This window comes from Laetiporus sulphureus, assembly GCF_001632365.1.
Source record: "Laetiporus sulphureus 93-53 unplaced genomic scaffold LAESUscaffold_64, whole genome shotgun sequence".
Lineage (NCBI taxonomy): Eukaryota > Fungi > Basidiomycota > Agaricomycetes > Polyporales > Laetiporaceae > Laetiporus > Laetiporus sulphureus.
This window is the reverse complement of record NW_024468573.1, coordinates 71,739-98,196: the sequence shown is the minus strand read 5'-3', so window position 1 is coordinate 98,196 and position 26,458 is coordinate 71,739. Positions and strand designations below refer to the sequence as shown.

Here is a 26,458-nt window from a genome sequence, read left to right as displayed (position 1 = left end):
TTTCCACTCTCGGAAACAGCCGAGCATATCTTACGTCGGGCATGACAACGTGAGCGGTCGAGTGACCATATCTGCCCATCATGCCTGTGCTGCTCCTTCCCAGCACCCTCCCAATTCATCGCTTCGCACTTGAATAGCTGGTCTATCCGTTATCTGCTTTATTCTTCTCGGTTTGTGCGCTCAGACAGGAGAATATGCCTCGTTTGCGCATCCTTGCTGGTCCTTCCATCGAGGAAGTGGTGCCCGTCGTCGCGAACTCGGATCTTCCGCTCGATGTGAAGAGCGACGCGTTCGAGGGGAAGATATTGGTGTATATTAAAGGGTTTGCCGACGCGAAAGGGCAGGTTCGGGATAGCCCGTATTTCAAGAAGCGGCCGGACGTTACGTGGAGCTTCCAGGTGCAAGGTACGCATGCGCATTGAACTGTTGGACTGTATGGGATGTTTAATGTGTGTATGCAGGCAGGTTCCTGCGCCCGTACAACGCAGATGACATTATGTTTGGGAACGTGTTCGAGAGGCCGCTGCAGCTTCCATGGGGCTTCAGCGCTGCTCTCAAGTTCATGAAGTATGCAGAGCTGCACAATTTTACCTTGATCGCATTGATAACCACCAGTCCAATAGATACGTCGACCCGACGCTCGACCAGGATCTCGCATCCTCGAGCAAACCATGGGCACTCTCTCCGTTCGTTTCGACTATGCCGTATCTCGAACATAGAAGGATAGAAGTCAAAGAAGGAACGCCGCCTTTCCCACTGGAGCATGTCGTGGGAAATGACATCTCTCAGCTTTCCTTTCAGGTTGAGTCAAAAGATGGGAACAAGCGGCAGCAAGTTGCCAAGGACCGGCGGTCCTTCTTCAAGGATGCTATCAAACGCAAGGAGGTCATCTTTGGTCCAGCCGTACGTTGTCCGGCTTGCAGTCACATTAAAACACGCTGACGTGTTGTATAATATAATGAAAGGATCTCTTCATGACGGACTTTTGCTATGACTATTTGCGTTTCAGCCCGGACGGCGTTGACCTTCGGCTTCCCGGAGGCATCTCTATAGACATGATGAAGTATTGGGATGGGCAGCCCGTGCGGTTTGTGTGCTGCGAGCGGGCGCGTAAAGGAGAGAACGCGGAGGGGGTGCCTTGGGGAAGGGTTCTCTGGTGCATTGTCATTGAGGCGGTCCAGGAAGATGAAGAAGAGGACGAGGATGCGGATATTGAATGATATTTTGGACATTCTGGGACGGACGAGCTGGCCCTGCGGACTTGCGCATGGATCTTCTGTAATAATTTGTGACACTATAAGAGCAAGATGTGTACGTAGACTTAAAAGCTTGCATGGCCGGCACAACATGCCTCTTCACAGCTCTTAGCATGTAACCGATCATGCACATGTATGAAGCGATCAGATGCCCACAGATCAATTGCGGCTTTCTACTGCGCTGGGCACGATCGCGATCGATTAATGGTATATATATGTATATATATATATGAGAGCTTGTGGACGATTGTTTGCCTGGGAGTAAGAGGCAGAGTAGTGAGTCTAGGAAATCCTGGTGCGGCAAGGGTGTTAGCCAGCCGGCACCTTCCCGTCTCATGGGCGCAATGGGAGTGAGAGGCTGGTGAGGCCACAAACGACTGGGGCCTTGGTACTACAGGTGCGTACTTATATGCTTTTCCACCCTTCCGTACTCGCCCGCTCCGTTTCCAGGTACTGCCTTGCGACGCGTTTCAGCCGTCGCTTGGCGCTCGTCCCTCCCGACGCGTTGAGCGCGTTCTACCGAAAGTGCCGTCGGTCGGCCACTTCCAACAGTGAGGGCAATACATGCCAAGCAAATAAAGCTCGATAGAATAATAGAAGATCGACGCAATTCATGGTGTATGAGATGGCAAGAGTAGGGAGGTATTGTATTGTACAGTGAAATATTGGGGAGTCAAGCATGCGATAGGGTGTATGATAGTAGAGCGATTGAATTAAGAACCAAGGCTTAAAAACGAGCAATCAGCCGGCGCAAGTTGTAATGCAATGAGGATGTGGATTGCGAGCTCGATATTCCGCCGTCGTCCAAAGGCATGCCACTGATGCCTCCATTCAGGCCGTAACCACTTCGTCTGACTCTCCCTTAATATTCTGGTAGAGCGATCCCACGTACGCCCTGCGAATCCGAATGATTCGATTCTGCAGTGCATGAAGTTGTCCGTGGAGGTAACGACTGCGTTGCGCTGGTCTGGACATCTCTGTCTTGACGTCTTCCCATTCGAAGTGGACAGGATTCATGCGAATTACGTGAATGAGTTTGCTGGCGCCCAATTTGACGTTCTGTTCGGCACCGGCAGCGAGGTTGCATTGGGAACATATTGACTAGTTGACATTCAGTTTCACGCCTTCATAGTCGTCCTGCTTGAGTCTCCACTTGATATCTTCCTGTTCTGGCTTGGAACTTGGCAGGGCCGAGACCAACGCGTATTGCGCCGAAGACGGACATCTCGCGACCACGAGCTGCATGATCACCCTCGCGTCTGCGCATACCATTCGCACCAGACCTATTAATCTCGGAGGCTACACAACCTTGGGCAACAGATGAAGAGCAAATTGTGGCACGATGCCCTGCCTGAGGTAGTTCCGGACAATAGCATGTTTAAAGAGGATGTCCATAAGTGCAGATGACCTGGAGAGTTCGGACGCACCTGTCATGCGCAGTGAGGAGAACCTGTGCGGCCTTCGAGAGTCTTCCGCGTCAATACTCAAGACCTCATGCATACGATGAGTACCCATCGCGTTTTTTTCGTCTTTTCCAACATGTATGCAACGTCCGCGTGTGATCTCGTGCGATATTCGTGAGTGCTCAAACAATTCATCTCTTGGCGCCTACTACCACGCCACGCTTGCTGGTGACATCACATTCGCGTCGCGTCAGTGACACAAGCAGAATCACGGTGGTCACAGCGCTCTGTCGCAGACTCAGACTTGCGATCTTCGATTGAGCTTGGGCCTCTATCAAGGACCTACTCGATTAGATTCGACCGTATTTGTGGCGAAATGTTCTACAAAGACTGGTCTGCGACGATTTACTGCGATGGCGAACCTGCTGAGGAATACAAGTTCTGCATCGAGAGCGATGACACGGCGTCGTGTTATATAGCGAGTGAGGCTGGCAAAGTGAGCCATTGCCACATTCTTTTGCCCATAACCAACGGTTTGTTCCCCGCTTGTCCAGAAATTCGAAGTGCACTGGAAGAATGAGCTGGAGGGACTGGCAAGCGCTGATTGTTATATGGATGGCCGCTGCGTGGGGTGCGCCACGACCAAACCCGGGAAGAAGGGCCGCCGTTTGGGATGCCGCACTGGTGCGGAAAGCCGCCAGCCTTTCCAGTTTGCGGCTCTGCAGCTGACCGGTGAGCCAGATCACACCGGTTGCTATAGACTTTTCATTGTGTCCATGCGTAGACAACGAAGATCTCGCAAATCCGGATGATCTGAGTGTTGGTGCCATCGGTATCATCGAGCTTCGCGTGCATCGTGTACGGTACTCTCGCAAGTCTAAACGAGAGGGATACAGAGCGAAGGACGCTCCCGCATGCGGACTTGTGCATGAGCGGAGTAAGAAGGCTGGAGCTCACTGTGTGAGGTAAACGGTGTCGCTCGACTGCAATCAAGCTTGTTGACGATCTTCTCACGCATGATCGCTGACTCTTACTGTGAAGTTTCGGCGAGAGGATCAAATGTCCACCAATCAGGGCAATTCCAGTGATCCGTTACCTCGATAAGAAGAACAAGCCTTACGTCCGTTTCATCTTTCGTTACAAGTCGCGAGGTGGGCTATATTGAATAAGCTTCAGTGTCTGTCTCACGATATCCCCTGTAGAGATGCTCCAGGCGGAGGAAATAATACCTCCGGATGCTGTCTCCCAGTACCGCATACGTCCTGATCTGTCTGCACGAGATTATTTTGCGGAGCTCGCGAGAGCGAGGGACCAGGCTGCTGCCAATTCATCGATTGCGGGACCCTCAAAGCTCCACGGCAGACCTATGCGAGTCAAGCGAGAGGCTAGGGAGGACACCATGGTTGTCGACTCAGAATATGAGCAGGCAGAAGTTGAGGTGGGTACCTATCTGTATCAGGAAGTCTTCATTAGGGCTCACAGAGATTACTTTTCAGAGCCTACTTTCCGCTGGAAGTCTCGCAAAGAAGGTCGTCAGAAACACCTCTGTAAAGCCCGGATCGTCCAGCAGGAGACCCGTGTATATCGACGTGGATGCCGATTTTATCGACCTGACGATAGACTCGGACTGACATGGTCAGCTTGTGATTGGTGTCTCTCGTGAATTCATTAGCTTGTACTTCTATACCTGGAGGTGCTGTCTCCACATACCCTCGCGCATTGCCTAACTGAGGATCTATATGTATCATGGCTCCGAATCGTTGAAATAACGGTCCACTCTGTCATGCGTTCTAGACCCCGTAAGAGTATATCTGGGTTGATAAAAGCACGAGTGCTGCAGTGAGCACTGAGTACTGAGTACTGACTCCATTGAAATATTAAATATTGAATTTGAATGCCCACTTGGCCCCGCGGCGGTTTAGTACTGACGTCACAGGAAATAATAATGCCGCCATTCGGGTTTGAGTCTGCAGGGTGGGCCCATAAACATTCTATCATGTCCTCGTCGCATCACGACTTGCCCCCAACAACGTTCATCTCGACCTCGCATTCCGCTCGATGGCTGCTCAGAACGGACGATACCACTATCAGCAACAGATGCCCTTTGCGCGACAGCCGCTGAAGGCGATCTACGTCGTGCAACGCATGTTCACCACTCTGCTCATGGTGCCGTTCTGGGTAGTATTCTATGCAATCATACCCCGGAGGTATCGCCCGAGGGAATCCTGGTCGATTAAACAAATCGTGGCGGTCAATTTCACGCGTCGCATATACAAAGTCACAGAGCTCGCGGGAGTAACCTGGGGTACGCGGGACCCAGAGGAGACGTGCGATAATCGCACGCTGAAGGAGACGAGATTCGAGTGGGTTGATCCGCTTCCGGAGGATCTCAGAACGGGGATTGTAACGGATGACCAGGTGCCGTTGAAGAGAGTCGGCGTGTTCGTCTGGCCGAAGAACAGTGATCAAGGTATGACAATCAAGGTGCACTCCTCGAGTGCCTGAAGCAATTCAATAAGCAGCGTTTGCAGGTATAGCCCATGCAGAAGGCTCCGAATCTGCCCTAACGACCCCTACCGATATAGATGCTACTGCCATCGATGTGCCTTTAATCGGAATATTCATGCATGGAGGAGGTTATTGCCATATGTCTGCACATGAGAAGTCGCCGACTTCAAGGATACCCCGACAGTTGATTAAGGTGCGTCACTCAGACCTTTCACGACAGACACATTGATGTAGGATCGGCGAGCAGAATAAGGCGTTTGCTAATATCTACGGTAAGGCTGTCTTCTCCAATGCTAAGTTTGTCCTCTCACATTGGAGTAGCTGTTGAATACCGTCTGCTTCAGCACGCTCCCTTTCCTGCAGCAGTGCAAGATGCTGCGGCGGTGTACGCGCACATCGTGCGTCAGCACCAACGTCGACCCCCGAGCACAACCACCGATTCGCAACAGTCTGTATCACAGTCGCCGAAGGGCGAGGAACCAGAACATTCGGAACCTGTCAAGGTCGGAGACTCCGCCGATGGTGTTCAGCACAGGCAGGGTGAAGACGATCTGAGGCGACGAGTGGCGCTTGCTTCACAGAACAACCAGTGCAAAGTTGTCCTCATTGGCGATAGCGCTGGAGGGAACCTTGTCCTCGCCCTTTCTCGCTGGATCAGGGACGAAGGCATCCTACCGCCGCCAGATGGTCTCCTTCTGCTATCCCCCTCGTGTGACCCCTGTGAGTTAGCATATAAGCTGCAATGACCCCAGAGATTGACAGAATTCATACAGCACACGCGTTCCCTGACACACCATCGTCGTACGTGCCGCGGCCACACGCAAAGACGGACTACCTCGTCGACACGCCCGAGCCCCGCGCGCTGCTTCAGCGCACGTTCCTTGGGCATAACTCGCTCGAGACGATGCACAGTCCGTACGTCAGTCCCGCATCGCAGCGCGTGCTGAGCGCGTTCTACGGCGACGCGTTCGCCGAGACCGTGCAGGACCTCACGATCGAACGCCTCAACACAATGGTGCGCGATCACCTCCGCACGATGGAGTCCGCCCCTGCGACGCCCGTGCCAGTCATGCCCTCCGCCGTCGACGGCAACGGCGTGGAACGCAGCCCGACGAGCCTCGCGAGTCCTCTCATCGCATCCCCGCGTGGGTTGAGCCTCTTCAGCGAGTTTCCAAAGACGTGTATCGTACTTGGGGACGCAGAGCGGCTGGAAAGGGAGGTGATGAAGCTCGTGGGCGCGATGGAGCGCGATGGCGTCGACGTGCGCACTATTTGGGTGAAAGACGGTGCGCACGATGTGCTCATGATGGGCTGGTGGGACGAGCGGGTGCGAGCGAAGGTGTGGCGGGACATCGGGGAGTGGATCAAGGAGATATGAGTGTTAGTCGGTACAAGTATCATTTTAAGATAAGACACTCATGGACAACTTGTGCACCCTCATTTATCGGGCAAACACTATTTCTGAGTCTGTCTGGCAACAAGGAGGAAGCTTGCACTGACCTTATCTTGATAAAAAAAAAAGGCAGGGTGAACCTCAGGAAGGAGTCAAAAAAACAATGCAATCAGCGGGAATCGAACCCGCGGCTGGTCGAAATTAAGTGGCAACGACCAAGGTTACCACTACCCCATGATTGCTATACAAATCTTGTGATTAAGAAAATACATAACTTTAATAGCTGTTCCAACATTACTCTCAGAATTGAAGGGGCATAGTATCACGCCTCTGAGGAATCTATCCACCTCCGATGTCTACGTACAAGCTCCCCGACTATATCCTCCTCAATCTCCTTCTTCGGATCCTTCGCGAGGTCAATCCGGATCCACGACACTCTGTATTTGGAATCACCCTCGCTTGTAGGCTGTGCGGTGTCGCCATCGACCTGCTTGTTGCGGGGTGAGACGAGGACTACCTGGAACTTGCGGTGATGAAGATCATTGCCGATGACGACCTGATGGCCGTACCGGGCCAATGCCACCTGAGACTTCGGGATGAGCAGCGTCGGGTCGGTTTCCAGCTGAAAGGTGCAAAACATCGTGAGCAAGACACGCAGATTGAGTAGTGCATGATTCCTACCTTGAACGATACAATGAACGCTTCGCCGCGAGTCCACTCTTTAGCCAGCGGTTTGAGTATCTTAGGCACTTCGTCCATTTCTATGTGGAGACTGCCCTTGCCAGACTGGATCTTGTGCTCCGACTGCGAAGGATTACGTCAGGTACATGAAAAAAATTGTTCGGCCTGACGATAGGGGAATACACGTACCATTCTTTGCCTAGGCAAGAAGAAGTCGCTCACCGCAGCGGCTAGATAGTATAGGGCGTTCCTCCCCAGTATTGCCAGCTCGTGGCTTACTGCGCGCAGGAGCCAGAGATAATCGTTCACGGTGACGAACGTGAGGGTGTGCAGCGTGCCCTCCTTGTGGACTGCCTTGTATGCCGTCAACACTTCCAGCAGCTGCGGCCGCTCAGAAGGCGTAACAGTGATGTTGTATGGTGGCGAAGCACCATCACCACTGCTTCCTTGTTCAGGTTCTACCTTTTCGATCTCCAGAAAATCCAGGAAAGGATGGGTGGAATGCGAATAATGGCGGCTGAACGGCTGCAGACTGAATTGCCGGTGCATGAAGATGACTGCATAATCAGCCTTGAGGAAGTACTCGGCGGATGTCGCACCACGCGTGCCTACAAAGAACACCTAGCTCGCAACAGAGATACGGAATGCAAGTGATTTGGGCGTACCGGCACTGAAGTTGTCTAGGAAGCGTACACTGCAGAACACAGGCATGATGAGCCGGTGGCATCGCAAACCGGCGGTGATGCTCACACGTTAAGCTCCAGAGGGACAGTTGTCCCACCGCTCTGCAGGGAGACGTCAACCACACCGGGAATGAATTGCTGATCGAGGTGCTCACCGTCACCAGCACGACCTTCCTCCCCGCCTTTGCATGCCTCTGTACAAACTGACGCACATGCAGGACATCTTGCTCGAGGGATGGCGGGGGCGGCTGTGTCGCGAAGTATCTCTCTGCAGAGAAGGTGGATTCTGTGGTTACTGTTGTTTCCACGGACATGATGCTTCTGGCTCAGAATGTTTGTGAGCATTCATGACGCAAGTAATCACGCCATTCTCAGGACGTACTCTAAGCAGCTACAATCCGAGGAACTCCCTCGACTCTTCCTTATGACTCGCTTGGTATTTCTTAGCGTGAACCTCAGGCTAAGTATTGGCAGAGAATATGATGTGCAGACACGATGCAGCAGTGACCGAGAGAATGGATACTACTAGCGACAACCAACAGACTGGCGAAGTACTATCTAATCTACCCGCCCGGGCTTGTAATGTCCACACGCGACTAGTATGGGCCCAGCCGCTGTTTGCGCGGCCGTGCTCTGGCTATGAGCACCCTCCAAATTGTTCACTACTCCGGAACTCTTACGACGTTGAGAGCGACGGCCAGGTTATCGTGAAGTCGTAGAACAGTATGGCGGTCACACGATGCTACAGCTCAGCAGCGCCCTAGATCTACTACCACTGCCACCAGCATCATGTTCCCAACCTCCAATCGACTGTTTTCACTCGTTCTCGAGTCGTGCTGAGGTACCTTATAGCAGCGGAAAATCATTATAATGTTATGCTGCAATATCTCTGACCAGAAGTTCTACGTAGTATCAAAGTGCTCTTGGAGTTGCAAACCGGTCCAAGTACTTTGCCAGTGAGTATTTGACAGCTGCAACCTTTGAAGCAAAAGCTCACTCGCTGACGCACTGCGTCGAAAATGGATGAATTGCAATTACTATGAGGTGCCTCCATGTATGTGTTCTTTCTTATTTGAAACTCGGCCACATAGGCTTTGATTATCGAGGCGCTACAATCCTTCGCCTCCTGCACATGTGGTATAGCGCATGCCGTTCATAGTGTGGCAGCGCGGTGAATCGCGAATAAGACGGGTTACATAACACAAGCCTGCCTCATATATATCGCATCCTCGCCGTTCAACTTCCCCCAGTTCGTTCCACCACAGTACGGCTGAGGTGAGTTGATCGGGCCCTGTAGCTACAGCTCTGTACTTATTGACTTGCTTTGCAGGCTAAGAGAGTACAGGTAATATAGTCCGTTCCACCATAGTACGGCTGAGGCTAAGAGTACAGATCTCAACATATAGTATCAGAAACTTCGCGCTGAAGTGAGTGAGATAGGTGCTATTTGCGATTCCCAATCTGTCTGCCTGTGTCGCTGGCGGCGTTCAGGGCTTGGATCCTGTTGGAGGGCACATGCAATGCCCAGACTGTCTGAGAAGCCCACCCCAGCAAAAGGAGGAAGAATGATGGTGCATTCACTTTCCTACTCAAACGGGAGCGAAGCCCAGAATCACTATATTTCCATTTACTGGATGTGCGAGGGTCTCTAACTATCTCTTGGCCTCCCTAGGTTGAAGCGAAATATGGACACCTATCTGGCCAGCCTTCCTGCCGGTATTAAGTCCCACATGCTACCGGTAAACGACCTCAATATGCATGTCTTAGAAGCAGGCGCACGTTCCTCCCCTCTAGTCATTCTGCTTCATGGCTTCCCCGAGCTCGCTTTTTCATGGCGCAAGGTGATGGTGCCCATATCTCAGCTAGGGTATCACGTCGTCGCGCCTGATAATAGAGGTTTCGGACGTACCACTAGTCGAGTCGGACCTGATCGTCAAGTACGGTTTGAAGACGACGTGAATCCGTACAGAAAGATAAACATCGTCCGCGACATCATCGTTCTAACTTTGCTTTGGGTCATCGCGCCGTCGCAGCCGTGATAGGCCATGACATGGGCTCCACCACAGCGGCACTTTGTGCGCTCATCCGTCCTGACGTTTTCCGATCCGTTATCCCCATGTCTATGCCATTCCAAGGCCCACCTTCCCTTCGATTTGGCGATAATCCTCTCGATATGTCACAGAACATTCTATCCACCTTCTCTGCTGATCGTCGGGAACAATTGGCAAAGCTAGATTCTCCTAGAAAATATTACATCCCGTACTTTGCAGGTCGGGATGCGGCTTACGACATGTCGAATGCACCTCAGGGTATTCACGCCTTCCTTCGGGCATACTTCCACATGAAGAGCGCCGATTGGCGCCATAACGACCCGCGTCCGCTTGCGACGGCGGAACCATTCGAGCTGGCGAAACTGCCTCACTATTACATGATGCCGCTTGCAGCCACAATGCCAGAGGCCGTAGCCCCGCACGCGCCCAATGCGGATGAAATAGCTCGCAGTCGCTGGCTCACTGATGAGGAGTTGGCGGTGTATGCCGAGGAATACGGGCGCACCGGCTTTCAGGGCGCATTAAATGGGTACAGGTCTTTCCAGCCCGAGTTTTACGACGAGTTGGGGGTGTTCGCAGGCAAAGTTATTGCGGTATCAGCGATGTTCATATCTGGAAAGCAGGATTGGGGCGTGTACCAGATGCCGGGTGCATTAGAGAAGATGAAAACTGAGGCATGCAGCAGGATGCGCGAAAAAGATGTTCTTCTGGTCGACGGAGCGGGTCACTTGGTTCAACAGGAGCAGCCCGAGAAGGTGATCACGCTTTTGGAGAGGTTCTTATCAGAGGTGAGTATTCTGAGTCAGCTTCCTTCATCGACGTCGCTCACGAAGTGCAGGTCAAGGTGTCCGAGTAATGGTCTTAGTATATGCACGTTCACTCATCTCGAACACCCGTTGCCAAGTCCATTCACCTCGAAGACTGTTCGCTTCAATGGAGTACAGGTCCGATCTCACTCGGAAGTTTTCTGACGGCTGTCCTCCTCACGTTTTGCGTACCTATTCCTAGAAGCTTGAAGTGATTTGGTCGAATTGTTATACATGATCTGTATACGAGAAATTTTACATAATGGGGGCCAACCATGGTACTATCTAATCTGACCGCTGCTTGTAATGTCCATACCACGCGCAATTTAGCGTGAAGTTGTAGAACAGTGCGGTGGTGAATCTATCAGCTCGGAACCGCCCGAGATCTATGCGCGGCATTCCGAGTCGATCTCAACCTCTACTGGATGCATCATTCCCGACCTCACAATGCACTGATTCAAACTATTCTCGGGTCGTCGTGTTGAGGTGCTCCATAGCGGCGGAAAATCATTCTTATTTCACTTAAACATGCTATGCTGCGATATCTCTTACGGGAAGCTCTACGTAGTCTCACAGCTTTCTTGCCTTTCATACCTGGAGTTTGAAACGAGATCACTCTGCTAAGTGATTCACAGCTGCAACTTTAGAAGCGAAAGCTCGGTTACTCTTGGTATTCGCTCGATGACGCACTGTGGCGAAAATGGATGAACTGCGCTCATTCTGCGGTGCCTCTAGCATGTGTGTTCTTTTCTATTTGGGACCCCCACTTTCGTGGGTACATAGGCTATTGATTATCGAAGCGCTTACCATCCTTCGCCTCCTATGCACTCAGTGTTGTGCAAAGAATCCATGAAAGCAGAAGCTTGGTGCTAATGTGAGTAAGATCGGTGTTATTTGTGATTCCCAATCTGTCTGCCTGTGTCGCTGGCGGCGTTCCCGGCTCGGGTCGAGCGAAGTGCAAACTCACTATATTCCCATCCACTCGATATGCGAGATTTCTGACTGTACCTTAGCCATCCTAGATTGAAGCGAAACATGGACACCTATCTCGCCAGCCTTCCTGTCGGCGTCAAGTCCAACGTGCTATTGGTGAACGATCTCAACATGCACATCCTAGAGGCAGGCATGCCTTCCTCCCCTCTGATCATTCTGATTCATGGCTTCCCCGAGCTCGCTTTTTCATGGCGCAAGTTGATCATGCCCATATCTCAGCTAGGGTATCACGTCGTCGCGCCTGATAACAGAGGTTTCGGGCGTACCACTAGTCAAGTCGGACCTGATCGCCAAGTACGGTTTGAAGACGATGTGAATCCGTACAGGAAAATCAACATCGTCCGCGACGTCATCGCCCTAACCTTTGCCTTGGGTCATCGTACCGTCGCAGGCGTGATAGGCCATGACCTGGGCGCGCACATAGCAGCACTCTGTGTGCTCATCCGCCCTGACGTCTTTCGATCCGTGGTTCTCATGTCTATGCCATTCCAAGGCCCACCCACTCTTCCATTTACCACCGATTCTGTCAATCTGTCAGAGACTTTTCCATCCATCTTTTCTGCTGATCGTCGAGAGCAGTTGGCAAAGCTAGATCCTCCTAGAAAATACTACATTCCATACTTTGCAGGTCCGGATGCGGCTTACGACATGTCGAATGCACCTCAGGGTATTCACGCCTTCCTTCGGGCATATTTCCACATGAAGAGCGCCGACTGGCGTCATAACGACCCGCATCCGCTTGCGTCGGAGGAGCCATCTGAGCTAGCGAAACTGCCTCACTATTACATGATGCCGCTCGCATCCACAATGCCAGAGGCAGTAGCCCCTCATGCGCCCAATGCAGATGAAATCGCTCGCAATCGCTGGCTTACTGACGATGAGCTGGCGGTGTATGCCAAGGAGTACAAGCGCACCGGTTTTCAAGGCGGATTGAATTGGTACAGGTCTTTCCGGCCCGAGTTCTACGACGAGCTGGGGGTGTTCGCAGGCAAGGTTGTTGAAGTGCCGGCTACGTTCATCTCTGGGAAGCAGGACTGGGGCATGTACCAGACACCGGGTGCGCTGGAGAAGATGATGTCTGAGGCATGCAGCAAAATGCGCGAGGAAGATGTTATTATGGTTGATGAAGCGGGTCACTGGATTCAACAGGAGCAGCCCGAGAAGGTGATGGCACTCTTGGAAAGGTTCTTGTCAGAGGTGAGTATTCTGAGTCAGCTTCCTTCGTCGACGTCGCTCACAAGATGCAGGTCAAGGCATCCGAGTAACGGTCCCCATAGATGTTATATTTACTCATGGCGACCGATGCTGGTGTTCAAGATTATCAGCCGTCATCATCGACGTCCCGTGAACCATGCCTGCCTGTCCCAGTCCCGTTCTACCTCCACATACTGTTACCTTTGCTGAATAGCGACCCCATCTTCCAAATGTGCGGCTCATTTCCGAAGCCTATGGAAGCTCTTTTCCATAATCGCAATCACGTGCTTAATCAGCTCTGTCAGCGCGTACCTGCGTCGTGGTTCAGCTGACTGACGACGACAAATGCTTTATACGATAGCTGATGGCAGCATTACAGAGGCAACTCACTCCAAAGCCTCGACATCCGATGCACGGCCTGCTCCTACATGCGCAGCAAAGCCATATAATGAGAGCGTGTGTGGCGGAGCACCAGAAAAGGAGAATCTATATTCTCCCTCTCGGTGAGAATGGCTTCTTGTTGAAGAAAGATACCGCGCTGGACCCACCTACGGTTGCTGCCTAATGCTTTATGCGCTATTCTGATGACTGAACGATACCGGCAATATTGATGTGCCAGATCGCGTTTTGTGGGGAATCATTCTTTGGATGCGGGCAATGGAAAGTATGCAATTGTGTACCGCGATAGTCGCACTTGATGGTGAACGAAAACGAGCTAGTTTCGCTAGTGAAAGGGCCAGAGTATGTGTAGTTTGGCACTTGCTATACTTGTGTAGTGGTGGCAGATTAGGCGTAAGTCGGCGATGGCGTTTGACGTTGCAAACGTGGCGATGCGTCAGCGCTTTGATGAAAAGTGATCATACGGTCGTCACCTGCTCAGAGAAGAGAAGGAGACTGCGGCGGCACAGTCTCACTTGGCCGGCCCAGCAGGCCTGATGATCCTGATCGTTTTCCTCATGCGGTCGAGCACTTCTCGTTACTATCCGCCATAAGATCGCATCGCACAGGAGCAGGCCGAGTTAAATAGAGCAGGTAGCAGCACGTACCGTACTTGACTTCATACCCTCCTGACCCCTCTCACCCGTTCGACCGCAAGATGGCTACACCCATACCACAGAAGGCGGTGTCGAATGGTATCCCGCCTCCATCGTTCTTCCTCCCGGTATGATGTCGTCGGTTTCGTGCCTTAGACAGTGATGGACTGAACATGGCATGGACAGTATCCAGATGGACCGGAGCTGATCACCGACAACCTGATGAAACTGATTGAACTGACGCCCGATCCGTGCGTGCTCTGAGCGTGTTTCAAGTATGAAGGCATAAGACTAAACTGTGTTGTAGGCGCCACAAGTTCTTGTTAAGGAGTCTGGTCACTCACCTGCACAGATTCGTGAAAGAGACAAGGTACCTGCCCTTTTGGCATTACAAGGAAGCGCCAATGCTGACTATAATCAGTCTCACCACAGACGAATGGATGACTGCGATCCACTTCCTCACACGAGTTGGCCAGAAGTGCACGCCGATTCGCCAGGAGTTCATCCTCCTCTCGGATATCATTGGTATATCCGCTCTGGTGGACGCGATCAACAACCCGCCCATTAGTGGGGGTACGGAGAGTAGCGTTCTTGGGCCCTTCTTTACCGACGACGCGCCAGATTGTAAGTGTTGTCATCGTATGCAATGCGTGCTTGTGATAACCCGTATCCGCTGCAGTGGAGGCCGGCGAGTCGATAGCATCGGAAGGCAAGGGAGAATACCTGTATGTCGAAGGTCGCGTGCTCAGCACCGACGGAACGCCGATCCCTGGTGCTATCATCGAGACTTGGGAGACAGATGCTCAGGGTCAGTTATCACCTTTGCAAGACCTCACGAAATACTTACTAGCGAATTTCTCATTCAGGATATTATGATACTCAGTACACGAACAGAGACAAGCCTGATTGCCGAGGACGTCTCAAGACCGACAAGGACGGCCGGTACGAATATCGGGCGGTAGTTCCAGTTGCCTATCCTATCCCGGGTGATGTTAGTGAAAAGCTAGACATTGTGACAGCTCTTACTCATATTTATTCGTTCAGGGTCCAGTGGGGGAAATGCTTTTGAAGCTGCAACGTCACAACATGCGTCCGAACCACCTACACTTGATGATCGAGGCACCAGGATACAACACGCTCACGACTGCCCTGTACCCAGAGGGTGACCAGTACCTGAGCAGTGATGCTGTGTTTGGCGTGAAGAAGTCTCTGGTGGTCGTGAGTTCAATGCTAGCATTCCGGTCTTGCGACGATTGCTTATGAGCATCCAGACGCTGCAAGACATCCATGATGAGGCCGAAGCTCGGAAGCGTGGTTTCCCGCAGGGTGAATCGTTCAAGCTTCTGCAATTCGACTTCATCTTGGTGCCCAATGAGGAGGCGCAAGCTGCCCGAGAGCAGTTCGCACAGGAGAGAGCGCAGAAGCTTTCTGGTAGACTGTGAAGACTGAGCATAGCATAGCCACATTTCAACATTGTCGTTAGCAGGTACACGTTCAACCGTTACCATTGTAGCACCAAGGCCTTTCATAACTCTGTATTGCGGAATTGTACATCGCAAATCTGTATCTCTGTATCTCTGGCATCAGTTTCTTGCTTGTGGGCTCGTTGAGGAACGCTAAACCAGTACCACGGCTTCACACCGCAACAATCTCTCGAAGTCAGCAGCTTTTGGCTAATGAGAAATCAACGGTTACGGTATCGCTTTATGTATCGACTGCGACGCGTCGACGAAGTGAATGCGATGAATGCCAAAGCAGATACGGTCGACGGGATAGACACCATGACCCACGGAGAATGCTGCAACCAACACCATGGCCAAACCCTGCGTACACAGATGTTGTTCTTGAAGTGTACATAATGGTGTGGTTCAACGATGTGCGCTACCCGAACCGGCGCACTAAGGCCGCCACCGTGCCGCGCCGCTATCCCGTTGGTGCCCTCGTGGAAACTCGCCCCGCCCTAAATTGACCATAATACGATGGAAAGCTCCCAATATGCTCCAAGAAAGATTGGCGATGTTTTCATCTAAGGGAGGCCGTAAAAATCGAGGTTGTGGTAAAGATGTCAGGTTGAGAGGCCTCGTGGGAAAGTGCAAAAACGCGTATACACGACGCGTACGCGATCACGTGTTACATTTTCTGGGGACGTGACAGTAGTGACACGACGCGCTTGTTCGCAGCCAAAGTGACATGTCCACCACGCCGACAGCTCTCTGCCACTTCTCGCTTGCTCTTCGCTTTCCTCTACAGTGTGCGAGACACACTCCTACCTGTCTGGAACTGTCTGCTTTTACTATCCTGGCACTCATAGTCCAGCACATGTGGTAACATCCGCGACGCGCTTCACAAGAATCACGACTCGAGACGTTTTGAGACGTCGCACCTTCTGCATCGAGGCTCTTTTCGCGAGCAAACACCATGGGCATCACAGGTCTTCTGCCTCTCATGAGGGACATTCAGGTCCAGCGACCACTGTCATATTTCGCCGGACAAACCCTTGCCGTGGACGCATACGTGTGGCTACACAAAGGGATCTGCGGATGTGCGCCGGAGTTAGCGACGAAGAAACCTACAACAAAGTACGTACACCAACGCTTTCGGAATGCAGATCGTAGAACTGGGCTTTTGAAAATGGATTTTGCCATTCGAGCGGATCCAGCAGATGAGAGTTTATTTGGAGGATTTGCTATGGCCGAGCGGTCCAGACAAAACGGATGGTTGGGGTTGGTTGGGGATGACCTTCCCTTACTCTATGTTTTGGGGCTACTGGGCTGCTTCGAATATCAAAGTCGCCTCCATGTATACCCGCATGGTGTGGTAGCGCACGTCAGATGTTCCAGCTACGGCTGCACGGTGAACAGTCCGACGTGCGGCAGCGTGCACCTTTGATCGTGCTATTCGACTGATAGCCTTTTCCCGTCCAATCACAAATTATCATAGCTTATCGTTCAACGATGATACTAGTGCTGTTTGGCATGGCCGTCTGACACGCTGCGCGTGGAAGACGCGAATCATCCCGATGAGGATGCTGATATCGCTACCATCTGCGAAGGTGTCTAAGAACGGAAACTGACGACTCCACGAGATCTCGTCGACATCACGCAGCGTGCTTGGGGATGCGATCTCGCTTGTTGGCCTCCGGGAGTTATCCGATGGGCGGATGCAACCGATGAGATCCATTCAGATCTGGCAGATTTGGAAACGCTCGTTGCAGGAGGCATGGCTGCCTGCCGGCTCACATGTCTCTGCGTGCACCCCGCCAGCCGCATAGCATGACGTTTCGATGCTGACAAAGTTGCTATTAGGTATGTCGACTACGCAATGCATCGTGTCCGCATGCTGCAACATCACCGTATTCAACCGTACGTCGTCTTCGACGGAGGTCCGCTCCCGGCAAAGCAGAGAACCGAATCAGACCGGAAGAAACGGCGTGATGAGAATCTCGCCCGTGCCAATGCGCTGGCAGCCCAAGGCAAGCACAGAGATGCTCGTGAGTACTACACGAAGTGCGTCGACGTCACGCCCCAAATGGCATATCAGCTCATCAAGGTCGGTGATTCCCTCGCTATTGCCTGGTGCTCTCGCTCATGGTGCCCACGTTGCAGGCACTGCGTGCAGAATCTGTGCCATACGTCGTCGCGCCGTACGAAGCCGACGCGCAGCTGGCGTACCTTGAGCGCATCGGCCTCGTCGACGGAATAATTACGGAGGATTCCGACCTACTTGTCTTCGGATGCAGGAAAGTGCTTCTCAAAATGGACGTCGATGCGAGCAGGATCACATGCATCTCGCGTGACGATTTCGCCTCCCTTGCTTCCGGCTCCTCTGGCGGGATTTCTTTGTTTGGCTGGTCGGACGTGCAGTTTCGTCATATGGCGATCTTGGGCGGGTGCGACTATCTTCCTAACATTCATGGCATCGGGTTGAAGACGGCGTGGTCGCTTCTGCGGAAATACAAGACCGTTGAGAACGTGATCCGCGTGTTGAGCCTGGAAGGCAAGAAGAAGATACCACAGGGGTATCTCGAAGCCTTCCGAATGGCAGAGAAGGTGTTCTTGTATCAGAGAGTGTACGATCCCACGCAAGAAAGACTCGTGCACTTGATGGATCTCCCCGAAGGCGAACAATGGGATGAAGAGATGGAGGCATATGTCGGAGCGTAAGTGCTGTGCGCGCTTTCGGCATGTTCTGCGCCGTGACAAACGTTCTTCACTGCTCCAGGAACCTCGATGCGTCGTTAGCAAAGCGTGTTGCGGAAGGCGACGCGTGCCCTATCAGTCTTCTGCCTATGGAAGACATTAACCCAACGTTCGCGCCACGCGCTCTCAGGCCGCTTCCAATGAATCAGTCAACACAGCACAGGGCGGGTAAAGATAGAGGCAAAGCGAGGCGTAAAGTGCCGGGGAAACCTGACGCAGGCATCCTGAGTTTCTTCCGTAAGTCCGACATTTCGCAGAGAAGTAATCAACGTTCTTTTGACGAATGTCTTACGTGTGCCCCCCACTCCTGTAGCACCGAAGGTTAAGGTGGATGCTCCGTCGAGGGCTCTGTCACAGACCGCCACGCGCGAGGGCCAGCCTAGCGTGAAGTTAAATACGACGGCCGGCCGTTCTAGTGGTAAACGGACGTTAGCGGAAGTGATGGACCGAGATATGGCGGCCAAGCGGAAGAAGCAAGATGAAACATGCCCCGAGATTCCAATCGCTGGACCTTCATCGTCGAGATTCTTCTGCGCTGTTTCGTCATCTCCACCGGGTGGGATGGACCGGCAGTGTCATGACCGCGAAGCCGCTGCGGACCCATCACACCTGGAAGAGGACAAGGAGAACGTGCCGTATCCCGAGGACGATGAAGGGCTCATGACTGTGTTGGACCCGGTGACGCAGGAGGACGGGTACATCTCGCCCTCTCCATCTATGGTGCGGTGGGACACTCCGGAGCTGTCCTCGCCGCTGCAAGCGAGGGAGCCACCGGAACAGTACGACTCCACCGACGATGATGACAACTTTGGTACGGATGTTCTTTCGAGCCCCTCAACGATCAAGCCAATTCCACGCCTTATTGAACATATGGCATTCGGCAAACGCAACTTGGCAATTGGCAATGACGAAGTTGGCACGGTGCTAGTGCGCGACACACCGTCACCCGGACGGCATGACGAACTGGCGGTGGAGGAGGACCAGGAGTTCGGTCCTGATCTCCGGCGGACACTGGGGGAGTGCGACTGGGAAGAGGTGACGAGTGACAGTGAATGTGCAGACGCATCACCGCAGCCTGTGTGCAGTACGAGCTCTTCACCCGGGCCCGTGACACCAGACGACTCGGCAGAACGAGCGCATAATGGAGCGATCATCCTGGATGAGGACCCGGCGGATGCCGATGAATTGGACGAGCTGTTGGACCCACAAGACATTGCGAGCCGTAATGCCAAGGTAGCGAACGGCTGGTGGGAAAAATGGGGGCGCACGACACGGCCAAACGGTTGGGTGAGTGTACTAAATTTTTTAATTAATTCTGACGGGGCGATCGCTGACGTAAAGGCACAGAAGCAGACACCACTGAGACGTAGGGAGACCACGGTGACTCTGGACGGACGGCAGCGGCCCCTGCAGCCGCGGCCGCGCTCCGGACAGAGGGACTCAAAGCGAGATGCGTGCGAGCAGGATCTACGTGCGGCCGGGAGAAGGAGCCTTATTTTCACGGAAGAGATGCAGACAGGACCACCTTCTCATCGCAGCAGCTGTGCACGGGCCGGCTCAGGAGGATCCAAGAAGGAAGAGGACGTTGGTACGACAACCAAGAATAGGCTTGCGGAGTTCAGGTAGGTCATAGTTGTATTTTACATGAACACGACGTTGCGTGACCTCACCGAACCCGCGAACGTGAACATGCAGGTGGACGGCTGGGTGACGATTCTGTCAATCCTGCAGGATCTGATACTGGCGGAAATGATCGCTGGTTCGTCGAGTGGATATTGTGTTGTGAATTTGTTTGGTGTTCTTGGAATGGCTATCGATCGCATGTAATGGCATTTGGATTGCCTGTTGTGAAGTGTGCGCTGTGGGGGAGATTACGGCAGACCGATCTCGACCTGAATCGCGCGACTTGCAGGACGAATCGCGGAGTCTGAAAAATATACCAGCCTGCCGCGTCTATCGAGGGCGTCCGGGTGTGATCACCGTCGTGCTGCACGGCTGGCGGGTCCGTGCGCGTGCATGTTCGGGCTCTGATGACGGCCGGGGTTGCTGGATGTCGGGCGCGCAGGATTCGTAGGCTGATTCGCGCAAATGGTCAGGTGTGTTGATGGAACGAGATAACATGGCAGTTCGGCAGTCCCGCGGTGCAGCTTCTCGGATTAGGACAAGACAGCCCAAGTCTCACGCACGCTCATACGCGGATTCCGAGTATGGCAGCACAGGCTCCCCCATCGCTCGTGTCTGCGTTTATGAATTGCGCGTTGCCAGCGTTGACTTGCTCATGTAACACAATCATGACGGAACATCCTCCGAGCCTAAAGGCCACTCCCTCAAGTACCTGAAGACTCCGCTCCCCCCGCAATCCGGACATCACCTCTGTGAGTGCCTCAGTACTTATACCACTGCCTCCTCCTCAGCGCCCCCAGCTTTCGCATGTTCCGCGGCCTCTCCATGTCTAACCTCTGGCACCGACAAGACTCGAGCTCCGCCCCGGGCACCACCACCCTCCCCGACGCCCTGCCCTACCCCGAGCACTACCCACAAGCGAGCGCAACGCCCTCGCGCTACCACTTCGCGTCCTACCACGTCGCGCCCACCCACGCCGCCGCTGCAAGCAGCGCGAGCAGCGGCACAGGCCACGCCCCGCCACCAGCACGCCAAGCGTGGCAGTTTGATGTCCAGCATCAGCCAATGCAGTACTTTGCCGGCCAGTCGCCGTACTCCCAGGTCGTCCCCTCTTCTTCATCCTGTTACTTCGACGAGCAGCCCGCCGCGGTACAGGTCGTCGGCTACCCCGAGTCTTCCCAGCGCACGCTCCTCCCAGAGACCGCGTACGGTTCCGCATACCCACTGCCATACAACACCGCCATGGCCTACGGCGAGCACGTATCCACGTCCGGTGCGGGGCAGTACAGCCTCGACACCGCCCACCAGAGCCACAACCACAGCCAGCAGCAGGACCCGAATATCCGCATTGCACAGCGCAGACAGACGTACGGGGCAAATAACCAATATCTGAACGCTCGTGCGGACTTCGAACCTCAGGGAGCCGCCAGCCGGATGCTCCCATCAACGCCCAACGTGCTCGCCCCGGTCGATAGCGCGCAACCGTCTGCACTGCAACCCCTCCTGCACGGCTTCTCCTCTGCATCCCCTGCCTCCCCCCTTCAATCTATCCTATCCGAGTCGTCTTCGCTCATGGACGCCGCCGCCGCGTCCCGCTCGGGCGCAGCACACAACCACCTCTTGCGCCGCGACTCTGCGGATTCGTTCAACGAGCCACTCAGCCCGTCGGCGGTCCCTCCGTTGATATATGACGCAGACACGGGCGAAGAATACGACGATGACCTCGAGAGCAGCCCGCCCTCTGCGATCTCGGAGCTCTCGCGCTCCTCGTACCACGCGGCCGGTGCGCGCGGTGGCCAGTCGTCCGTGGATATGGCTATCCATGGCGAGTGGCCGCGCCACGGGTTCAACGCATATGAAGGCTTCTCGGGCGCGGGAGATATAAATAGAACTAACGCGCCGCGCCCCCGCACGCCAAGACGGCACGATTCGAGCGATTCATATACCTCGTCTTCCTCATCGATGGGCACTTCCCCGGAGAGGGCAAAGCCCGCCCAGAAAAAGTCCAAAATGCACCAGTGCACGGTGTGCTCGAAGCTCTTCCCGCGCCCGAGCGGGCTCGCTACGCACATGAACTCCCACTCTGGCGCAAAGCGTGCGTGTGCGTTCTATTGCCGACTTGCGTGACACTGATGAGTTATTGTGCACAGCGTACAAGTGCCCCATACCGACGTGCACGAAGAGCTTCGCGGTGCGGTCGAACGCGAAGCGGCACCTGCGCACGCACGGGATTTTCCCGTCGGCGGACCACGCGAGCCCGTCGCAGTCGCAGTTCACGGTGGGGTTCGAGACGCCGCTGGTGTCGGAGGTGCACGAGGTGGGGAAGCTGCCGTCGAAACTGCGCTGGGTGCCGCAGAGCCTGGCGACGCGGACGAACGTGGACTATCTGAGGGAGCCGCCGTCCGACTCGGACGAGGAGTTTTCCGCGGCGGCGTGCCCGATGCTCTCTGTTCCGCTCCCGCCCGCCGTGCCTTCTTCTCCCACGTGGAATCCGGAGGATCGTTACGAGGAGCGCGGGGAGTATGCGGAGACGGACGTTAGTGGTCCGTACCTACAAGCTCAGGTAAATTTAGTTTGTTCGTGTGTTTGCGATGCCGGCCGGTGCTCATACCCTATCGATATGAACAGTGGCGAGCACTGCCCGGCCCTGCTATCGTCTCGTCCAGCAGCTTCTAATCGAATTTTCCCCCCCTGGAGAACGGTTGGGATCGAGTTGCCGGAATGGGCAGGCTTCTTGGAGGATTGCGAAAAGGGCGGGAAGCATTCTTGTTCGGCTACGATATATGGCGGTGTTCTATGCTGTATGTACAACGCTTGGTTTGCGGCGGCCTTGTTGTGCTCCATGTAGACATGCAGTGCATTGTTTTTTGATACCCGTGTAATTCTTACTGCTGTATCCATGCGTGCTAGGATAGACGGAAGGTGGTAGCTCTGTAATTCATCTATAGATCGTGATAAGGCCTGGATTTCTGACGGCATGAGAAAGCAGGCGTGTGCGATGACATTGACGGGTAGCTCGGCGCGAGCTCGGGAGAGGAAGGGCGGGGCGTGGGCGCGCTGAAATAGCCTATAGGGATTGTGACGGAGGGCACGCCCCGGACGGATGTCATAGAATATCAAACTTAATCATACAGGAACAGAACGTCGTGGTGGGCCCGTCTTATCGGCCGGTGCATCTTCCTTCTTCTACGCTACCTGTCCTGGCACACGTTCGTGTCTGGCAAAGCGCGCGACCCGTACGCTACGCGGTTGACCAGCCCGATGGGGATGTCGTACATCTCGGGGATCGCGTTCGGTCGCGCGTGGCCCAGATATGGACTTGGCGCGTCTGGGGGAGGGAAGAGCGCTTTGGAGTCTGCTCGTATTCGAATTTTAGATGTGCAGAGTGGGTGACTGCGCTGGGAACGCACCTGTTATCGTGCTCAGATCGGAGAAGGCGGGTGTCCCGGCGAGTGCCAAGGCAAAGTATGTGAAGTAGGTGAGGAGCACGAGCACGATGGAGTAGGCTGGGAGGAGGACGGCCCACTCGCTGGAAAGGGCGGAGATTAATGGCGGGCGGATTATTCGTGCGGGGGCGTACCGGTTCGGATACCAGGTCAGGCCGAGTGCGAGGATGCATTGATCTGGGAGGAGGGCCCAGAGGAGATAGAGGGCGAAGAGGAGGGAGGTGGAGGACCATGCGACGAAGCCGTAAAACTCGGGTGCGCGGGTGCGGGACTCCGTCGGGGGGAGGGGAGGGAAGGGAGCGAGGGGGGAGACGGGCGAGGTTGGGTCCTTCTCGAGCATGCGGCCACGCTGTGTGCAGGTGAGTGGGAACGCTGCGTTTGCGTTCTGCGCGCAGGCTGTACGCATTCTTGATGATTGCCTTTTATGGAAGGTCTCCTCCGCTGCGCTGGTGGCAAAGCCTAAACCGCGGCCTCTGACACGACTGTCTTCTCTCTGTGGGATCCCGCACTCTCCTTACGGTCCGTTCTGCGGTGAGCTGTTCTGATAACATGAGACTTGGGACGGCCTAGAGCCACTTTGATCCTTGGTATCATTCTTTCTCACCTCACCTCTCAGAAATCACAGCAATTCGTTGAATAGTCCCGATGGCATTGCAGACGCAAAAGAGGGCACTGCGCAAGGCCATGGCCGCCAGGCTGCGCACGGTGTCCTCATCAGACATACAGCAACAATGTAGAGTACCTATTTCCCGGCTATACGTGATGTCGAATTGAATGCGATGGTGATGCAGCGCAGATGATCACGGAGCTCGTACTCGCGTCTCCCTTCTTCCGTCGCAGTAACACCGTCAGCTGCTATCTCAGCATGCCTGCTGGCGAAGTCGACACCTCCGCGCTCGTATCCGCAATCCTGCACTCTGGTCTGGCGTCTCTCTGTGTCCCGTCCGTCGAAACGTGTCTGAGAAGCAGCCTTTGCAGGGAAGACGCTCTTCGTCCCCAAGATCGACGTGACGAGTGACGGACGCATGGCCTTCCTGAAAATCTACTCCGAAGACGATCTCCGCACAATCCCGAGCGGTACGTACGGGATCAAGGAACCAGATTTCGAGTGGCTCGGGCGGCGGCGTCACAACGGTCCGTGTCCGCCCTCGCCGTCCGCAACAACCGGACTTGCGCTGACGGCATTCATCATAACGTACATGACAGCCCTCGACGACGCGACGGAAACGCTCGATTTGATCTTCATGCCAGGTACGCGAGCCCCGCGATGAACCGCCGTGCAACGATGCCGATACGCGGAGATCTTGTAGGCGTCGCGTTTGACCGATCGTTATCTCGCTTGGGGCACGGTAAGGGCTACTACGATCGATTCATCTCGTCCTACACAGATGCCAAATCCGCGAGCGGCGCGCGGAGACCGCTCTTAGGTGTGGCACGGCTCTCGGCCTGATCATGCTGATGCTGGCTGACACGATTCACTCAGTGGCGTTGGCTCTAAGGGAGCAGGTGCTGGAGGCCGGAGAGGTCCCGGCGGCGCCGTATGACTGGAAGATGGACGTTATCATTAGTCCAGATGGGATGCTGGGTGTGGACATGATGGAAGGCTCGCGTGATGACGATGCCTGACACAAACGTCCCTTCAATTACCGGAAATCGCCCGATGAATAAATCGATCAGGGCCGCCTCATTGCAACCGACACGGGCAAGACTCCTGCTAAATGATGTACTCGCTATTGCATAATATTATCGATCTGGCCAGGCGGCAGGAGGTCAGGTCGTGGCAGACGGGAAGAGGATTGTGCCTGGGGATGCTATGTGCTCACCAGCTGGTAGGGCTCTTCACCGGGAGGCTTCTTTTCTTGGAGGTGAGCAGGTGACGATAAGAGGCGGAGGACGCTGCGCAGTGGCGGGAGACTAGTATAGCCTATGCCGTAAGACGAGACACAGAGAAGCGCACCCTGAAGTCCGTGACTGTGGGACGACGATGACCCTGTATGCCCGTCCAGAAGGGAGGTAGGCGCTTCCTGGCGATGTCATTCACACATGTCATCCCTGCGGGGTTCCGAATTGGCAGATGAGAGGACGGACCTAGGTGGGGGACGAGGATGGCCTTGGTGCCCGTGTCGAAATTGCCTGCGGAGCCGTCGGCCTTCAGCAGCTTCGTGGCGAGCTGGCTCGTGATCACGACCTGGGATGGCTCGTTAGCGCGTCGTTGTCGGCGATGCGGGCACATACTGTAAGCCTCGCTGAGGCACAGACCCTTGCGAGCACTTGTTTGAGTCTGTCTAGGAGGGCGGTGCGGTTGGATTTGTTGAGTGTAACGGCTGATTGGAATGGGAACGATAACGAGTTGAGGACCAACAATGATGTCTTACGTCAAATATTCCGATCAATGAATCGTTAACGTAATGCAAGTGCGTCAAGGCAGGAACGTTCTTACTTTAGTATGTGATTGCACGTATGAGGGCAAATTCCGGATAAACACCATCAATTCCGTGAGGGAATGCAGCCGCAGGTACTCGACGCGCTTTCCGTAGTCGGAAGGCGCAGGTGACGACGCTGCTTGAACATATGAACACCCGAGCTGTACAGCCGCCGTGCCAGTTGACCAACGTACTACGTAGAGCGCGATCCAGGGTGGCGGGAGTTGTCATGTTCTGCATGTCTGTGTCATTTCGTCAGCCGCCGATGAATGAATCGAAGCGATCGAGGGTGTTTCATACGTACCTACGAACAGAACGTTCTGTGACGAGTGCACGTTCGCGTTCACGTAGGACGTCACGATATTAATGGCGAGGGCCTCTTTGTGGCAGCCAGGTGGGCCGGAGAGCTCGAGAATATACCCTTGTTTCAGTCCACCCCCGAGAAGGCGATCGAGCGGGCCGCAGAGCGTCGAGAGCAGTCTGCTACTGTTCCCGGCGAGTGATGCTGCTGATTGTGTCATAGGGACGGTTCTTGAGTTCGGGCCCTGTGAGGCGGAGAATATGGCTTGGGAGGATGAGAGGGGGATGTTGAGATCTGGGCATGAGTGAGCCCCAGTTCACGCTCGGTGGAATGTGATGAGGACCTTTGGAGAGCGTCTCTGGGGTGAGCGTGGATATGTCTTCGACGGTCTCGTACCCGCCACGCGTCAGGGCAGATAGGGTGGGGAAGGGGAGAGATAAGCTCGAGAGTGGGCGTTTCGACAT

General features: G+C 54.2%; 13 protein-coding genes and 1 non-coding gene across 14 annotated transcripts; 10 read left to right on the top strand and 4 right to left on the bottom strand.

The window, feature by feature from the left end:
- Nucleotides 1-37: 37 nt before the first annotated feature.
- On the top strand, nucleotides 38-1,440 carry LAESUDRAFT_816027 (DUF1769-domain-containing protein). Its single transcript, XM_040914739.1, has 4 exons — nucleotides 38-405; nucleotides 462-567; nucleotides 624-903; nucleotides 966-1,440. Exons 1-4 carry the CDS (start codon nucleotides 195-197, stop codon nucleotides 1,218-1,220), a joined length of 852 nt encoding a protein of 283 aa, XP_040758966.1. The 5' UTR covers nucleotides 38-194; the 3' UTR covers nucleotides 1,221-1,440.
- Nucleotides 1,441-2,956: 1,516 nt separating this feature from the next.
- On the top strand, nucleotides 2,957-4,432 carry LAESUDRAFT_731445 (uncharacterized protein). The gene is made up of 6 exons (XM_040910047.1): nucleotides 2,957-3,155; nucleotides 3,214-3,391; nucleotides 3,444-3,624; nucleotides 3,701-3,810; nucleotides 3,862-4,097; nucleotides 4,156-4,432. Exons 1-6 carry the CDS (start codon nucleotides 3,036-3,038, stop codon nucleotides 4,288-4,290), a joined length of 960 nt encoding a protein of 319 aa, XP_040758965.1. The 5' UTR covers nucleotides 2,957-3,035; the 3' UTR covers nucleotides 4,291-4,432.
- Nucleotides 4,433-4,640: 208 nt separating this feature from the next.
- LAESUDRAFT_686990 (alpha/beta-hydrolase) lies at nucleotides 4,641-6,668 on the top strand. The gene is made up of 5 exons (XM_040905939.1): nucleotides 4,641-5,129; nucleotides 5,191-5,360; nucleotides 5,415-5,439; nucleotides 5,489-5,887; nucleotides 5,941-6,668. The coding sequence occupies exons 1-5, from the start codon at nucleotides 4,718-4,720 to the stop codon at nucleotides 6,543-6,545; spliced, it is 1,611 nt and encodes a 536-aa protein (XP_040758964.1). The 5' UTR covers nucleotides 4,641-4,717; the 3' UTR covers nucleotides 6,546-6,668.
- Nucleotides 6,669-6,724: 56 nt separating this feature from the next.
- LAESUDRAFT_t88 lies at nucleotides 6,725-6,802 on the bottom strand. Its single transcript has one exon. It is a non-coding gene; the product is annotated as a tRNA-Gly (tRNA).
- Nucleotides 6,803-6,813: 11 nt separating this feature from the next.
- On the bottom strand, nucleotides 6,814-8,701 carry LAESUDRAFT_731442 (phosphopantothenate-cysteine ligase). The gene is made up of 7 exons (XM_040910046.1): nucleotides 8,307-8,701; nucleotides 8,080-8,245; nucleotides 7,992-8,026; nucleotides 7,907-7,935; nucleotides 7,431-7,849; nucleotides 7,242-7,364; nucleotides 6,814-7,182 (listed from the first exon to the last, which is right to left on the bottom strand). The coding sequence occupies exons 2-7, from the start codon at nucleotides 8,236-8,238 to the stop codon at nucleotides 6,883-6,885; spliced, it is 1,065 nt and encodes a 354-aa protein (XP_040758963.1). The 5' UTR covers nucleotides 8,239-8,245; nucleotides 8,307-8,701; the 3' UTR covers nucleotides 6,814-6,882.
- A 1,339-nt stretch (nucleotides 8,702-10,040) lies between these two features.
- Nucleotides 10,041-10,831, top strand: LAESUDRAFT_763923 (HAD superfamily; the record flags this gene model as incomplete). The annotated part of the gene is made up of 2 exons (XM_040913354.1): nucleotides 10,041-10,763; nucleotides 10,814-10,831. The coding sequence occupies 2 exons, from the start codon at nucleotides 10,041-10,043 to the stop codon at nucleotides 10,829-10,831; spliced, it is 741 nt and encodes a 246-aa protein (XP_040758962.1).
- A 985-nt stretch (nucleotides 10,832-11,816) lies between these two features.
- LAESUDRAFT_763922 (alpha/beta-hydrolase) lies at nucleotides 11,817-13,039 on the top strand (the record flags this gene model as incomplete). Its single annotated transcript, XM_040913353.1, has 2 exons — nucleotides 11,817-12,971; nucleotides 13,022-13,039. The coding sequence occupies 2 exons, from the start codon at nucleotides 11,817-11,819 to the stop codon at nucleotides 13,037-13,039; spliced, it is 1,173 nt and encodes a 390-aa protein (XP_040758961.1).
- A 490-nt stretch (nucleotides 13,040-13,529) lies between these two features.
- Nucleotides 13,530-14,066, top strand: LAESUDRAFT_731437 (uncharacterized protein). Its single transcript, XM_040910045.1, has 3 exons — nucleotides 13,530-13,730; nucleotides 13,841-13,947; nucleotides 14,015-14,066. The coding sequence occupies exons 1-3, from the start codon at nucleotides 13,626-13,628 to the stop codon at nucleotides 14,037-14,039; spliced, it is 237 nt and encodes a 78-aa protein (XP_040758960.1). The 5' UTR covers nucleotides 13,530-13,625; the 3' UTR covers nucleotides 14,040-14,066.
- Nucleotides 13,614-15,648, top strand: LAESUDRAFT_731435 (aromatic compound dioxygenase). The gene is made up of 8 exons (XM_040910044.1): nucleotides 13,614-14,130; nucleotides 14,189-14,253; nucleotides 14,310-14,372; nucleotides 14,424-14,626; nucleotides 14,682-14,810; nucleotides 14,869-14,993; nucleotides 15,047-15,220; nucleotides 15,274-15,648. The coding sequence occupies exons 1-8, from the start codon at nucleotides 14,065-14,067 to the stop codon at nucleotides 15,442-15,444; spliced, it is 996 nt and encodes a 331-aa protein (XP_040758959.1). The 5' UTR covers nucleotides 13,614-14,064; the 3' UTR covers nucleotides 15,445-15,648.
- A 559-nt stretch (nucleotides 15,649-16,207) lies between these two features.
- LAESUDRAFT_731432 (uncharacterized protein) lies at nucleotides 16,208-20,097 on the top strand. Its single transcript, XM_040910043.1, has 6 exons — nucleotides 16,208-16,581; nucleotides 17,308-17,551; nucleotides 17,608-18,161; nucleotides 18,224-18,438; nucleotides 18,515-19,488; nucleotides 19,549-20,097. Exons 1-6 carry the CDS (start codon nucleotides 16,421-16,423, stop codon nucleotides 19,825-19,827), a joined length of 2,427 nt encoding a protein of 808 aa, XP_040758958.1. The 5' UTR covers nucleotides 16,208-16,420; the 3' UTR covers nucleotides 19,828-20,097.
- Nucleotides 20,098-21,822: 1,725 nt separating this feature from the next.
- Nucleotides 21,823-22,198, top strand: LAESUDRAFT_613544 (uncharacterized protein; the record flags this gene model as incomplete). The annotated part of the gene is made up of 2 exons (XM_040903184.1): nucleotides 21,823-21,919; nucleotides 21,975-22,198. Coding segments are annotated over 2 exons (321 nt in total), but the record flags the coding sequence as incomplete, so codon positions are not given.
- An 817-nt stretch (nucleotides 22,199-23,015) lies between these two features.
- LAESUDRAFT_664384 (PIG-P-domain-containing protein) lies at nucleotides 23,016-23,610 on the bottom strand (the record flags this gene model as incomplete). Its single annotated transcript, XM_040905119.1, has 3 exons — nucleotides 23,016-23,182; nucleotides 23,235-23,353; nucleotides 23,405-23,610. The coding sequence occupies 3 exons, from the start codon at nucleotides 23,608-23,610 to the stop codon at nucleotides 23,016-23,018; spliced, it is 492 nt and encodes a 163-aa protein (XP_040758956.1).
- Nucleotides 23,611-23,921: 311 nt separating this feature from the next.
- Nucleotides 23,922-25,171, top strand: LAESUDRAFT_798194 (5-formyltetrahydrofolate cyclo-ligase). Its single transcript, XM_040913985.1, has 6 exons — nucleotides 23,922-24,008; nucleotides 24,067-24,190; nucleotides 24,249-24,404; nucleotides 24,477-24,521; nucleotides 24,581-24,697; nucleotides 24,754-25,171. The coding sequence occupies exons 1-6, from the start codon at nucleotides 23,955-23,957 to the stop codon at nucleotides 24,894-24,896; spliced, it is 639 nt and encodes a 212-aa protein (XP_040758955.1). The 5' UTR covers nucleotides 23,922-23,954; the 3' UTR covers nucleotides 24,897-25,171.
- Nucleotides 25,082-26,458, bottom strand: LAESUDRAFT_664388 (uncharacterized protein; the record flags this gene model as incomplete). The annotated part of the gene is made up of 8 exons (XM_040905120.1): nucleotides 25,082-25,166; nucleotides 25,228-25,290; nucleotides 25,355-25,458; nucleotides 25,506-25,640; nucleotides 25,711-25,832; nucleotides 25,891-25,935; nucleotides 25,998-26,288; nucleotides 26,338-26,458. 8 exons carry the CDS (start codon nucleotides 26,456-26,458, stop codon nucleotides 25,082-25,084), a joined length of 966 nt encoding a protein of 321 aa, XP_040758954.1.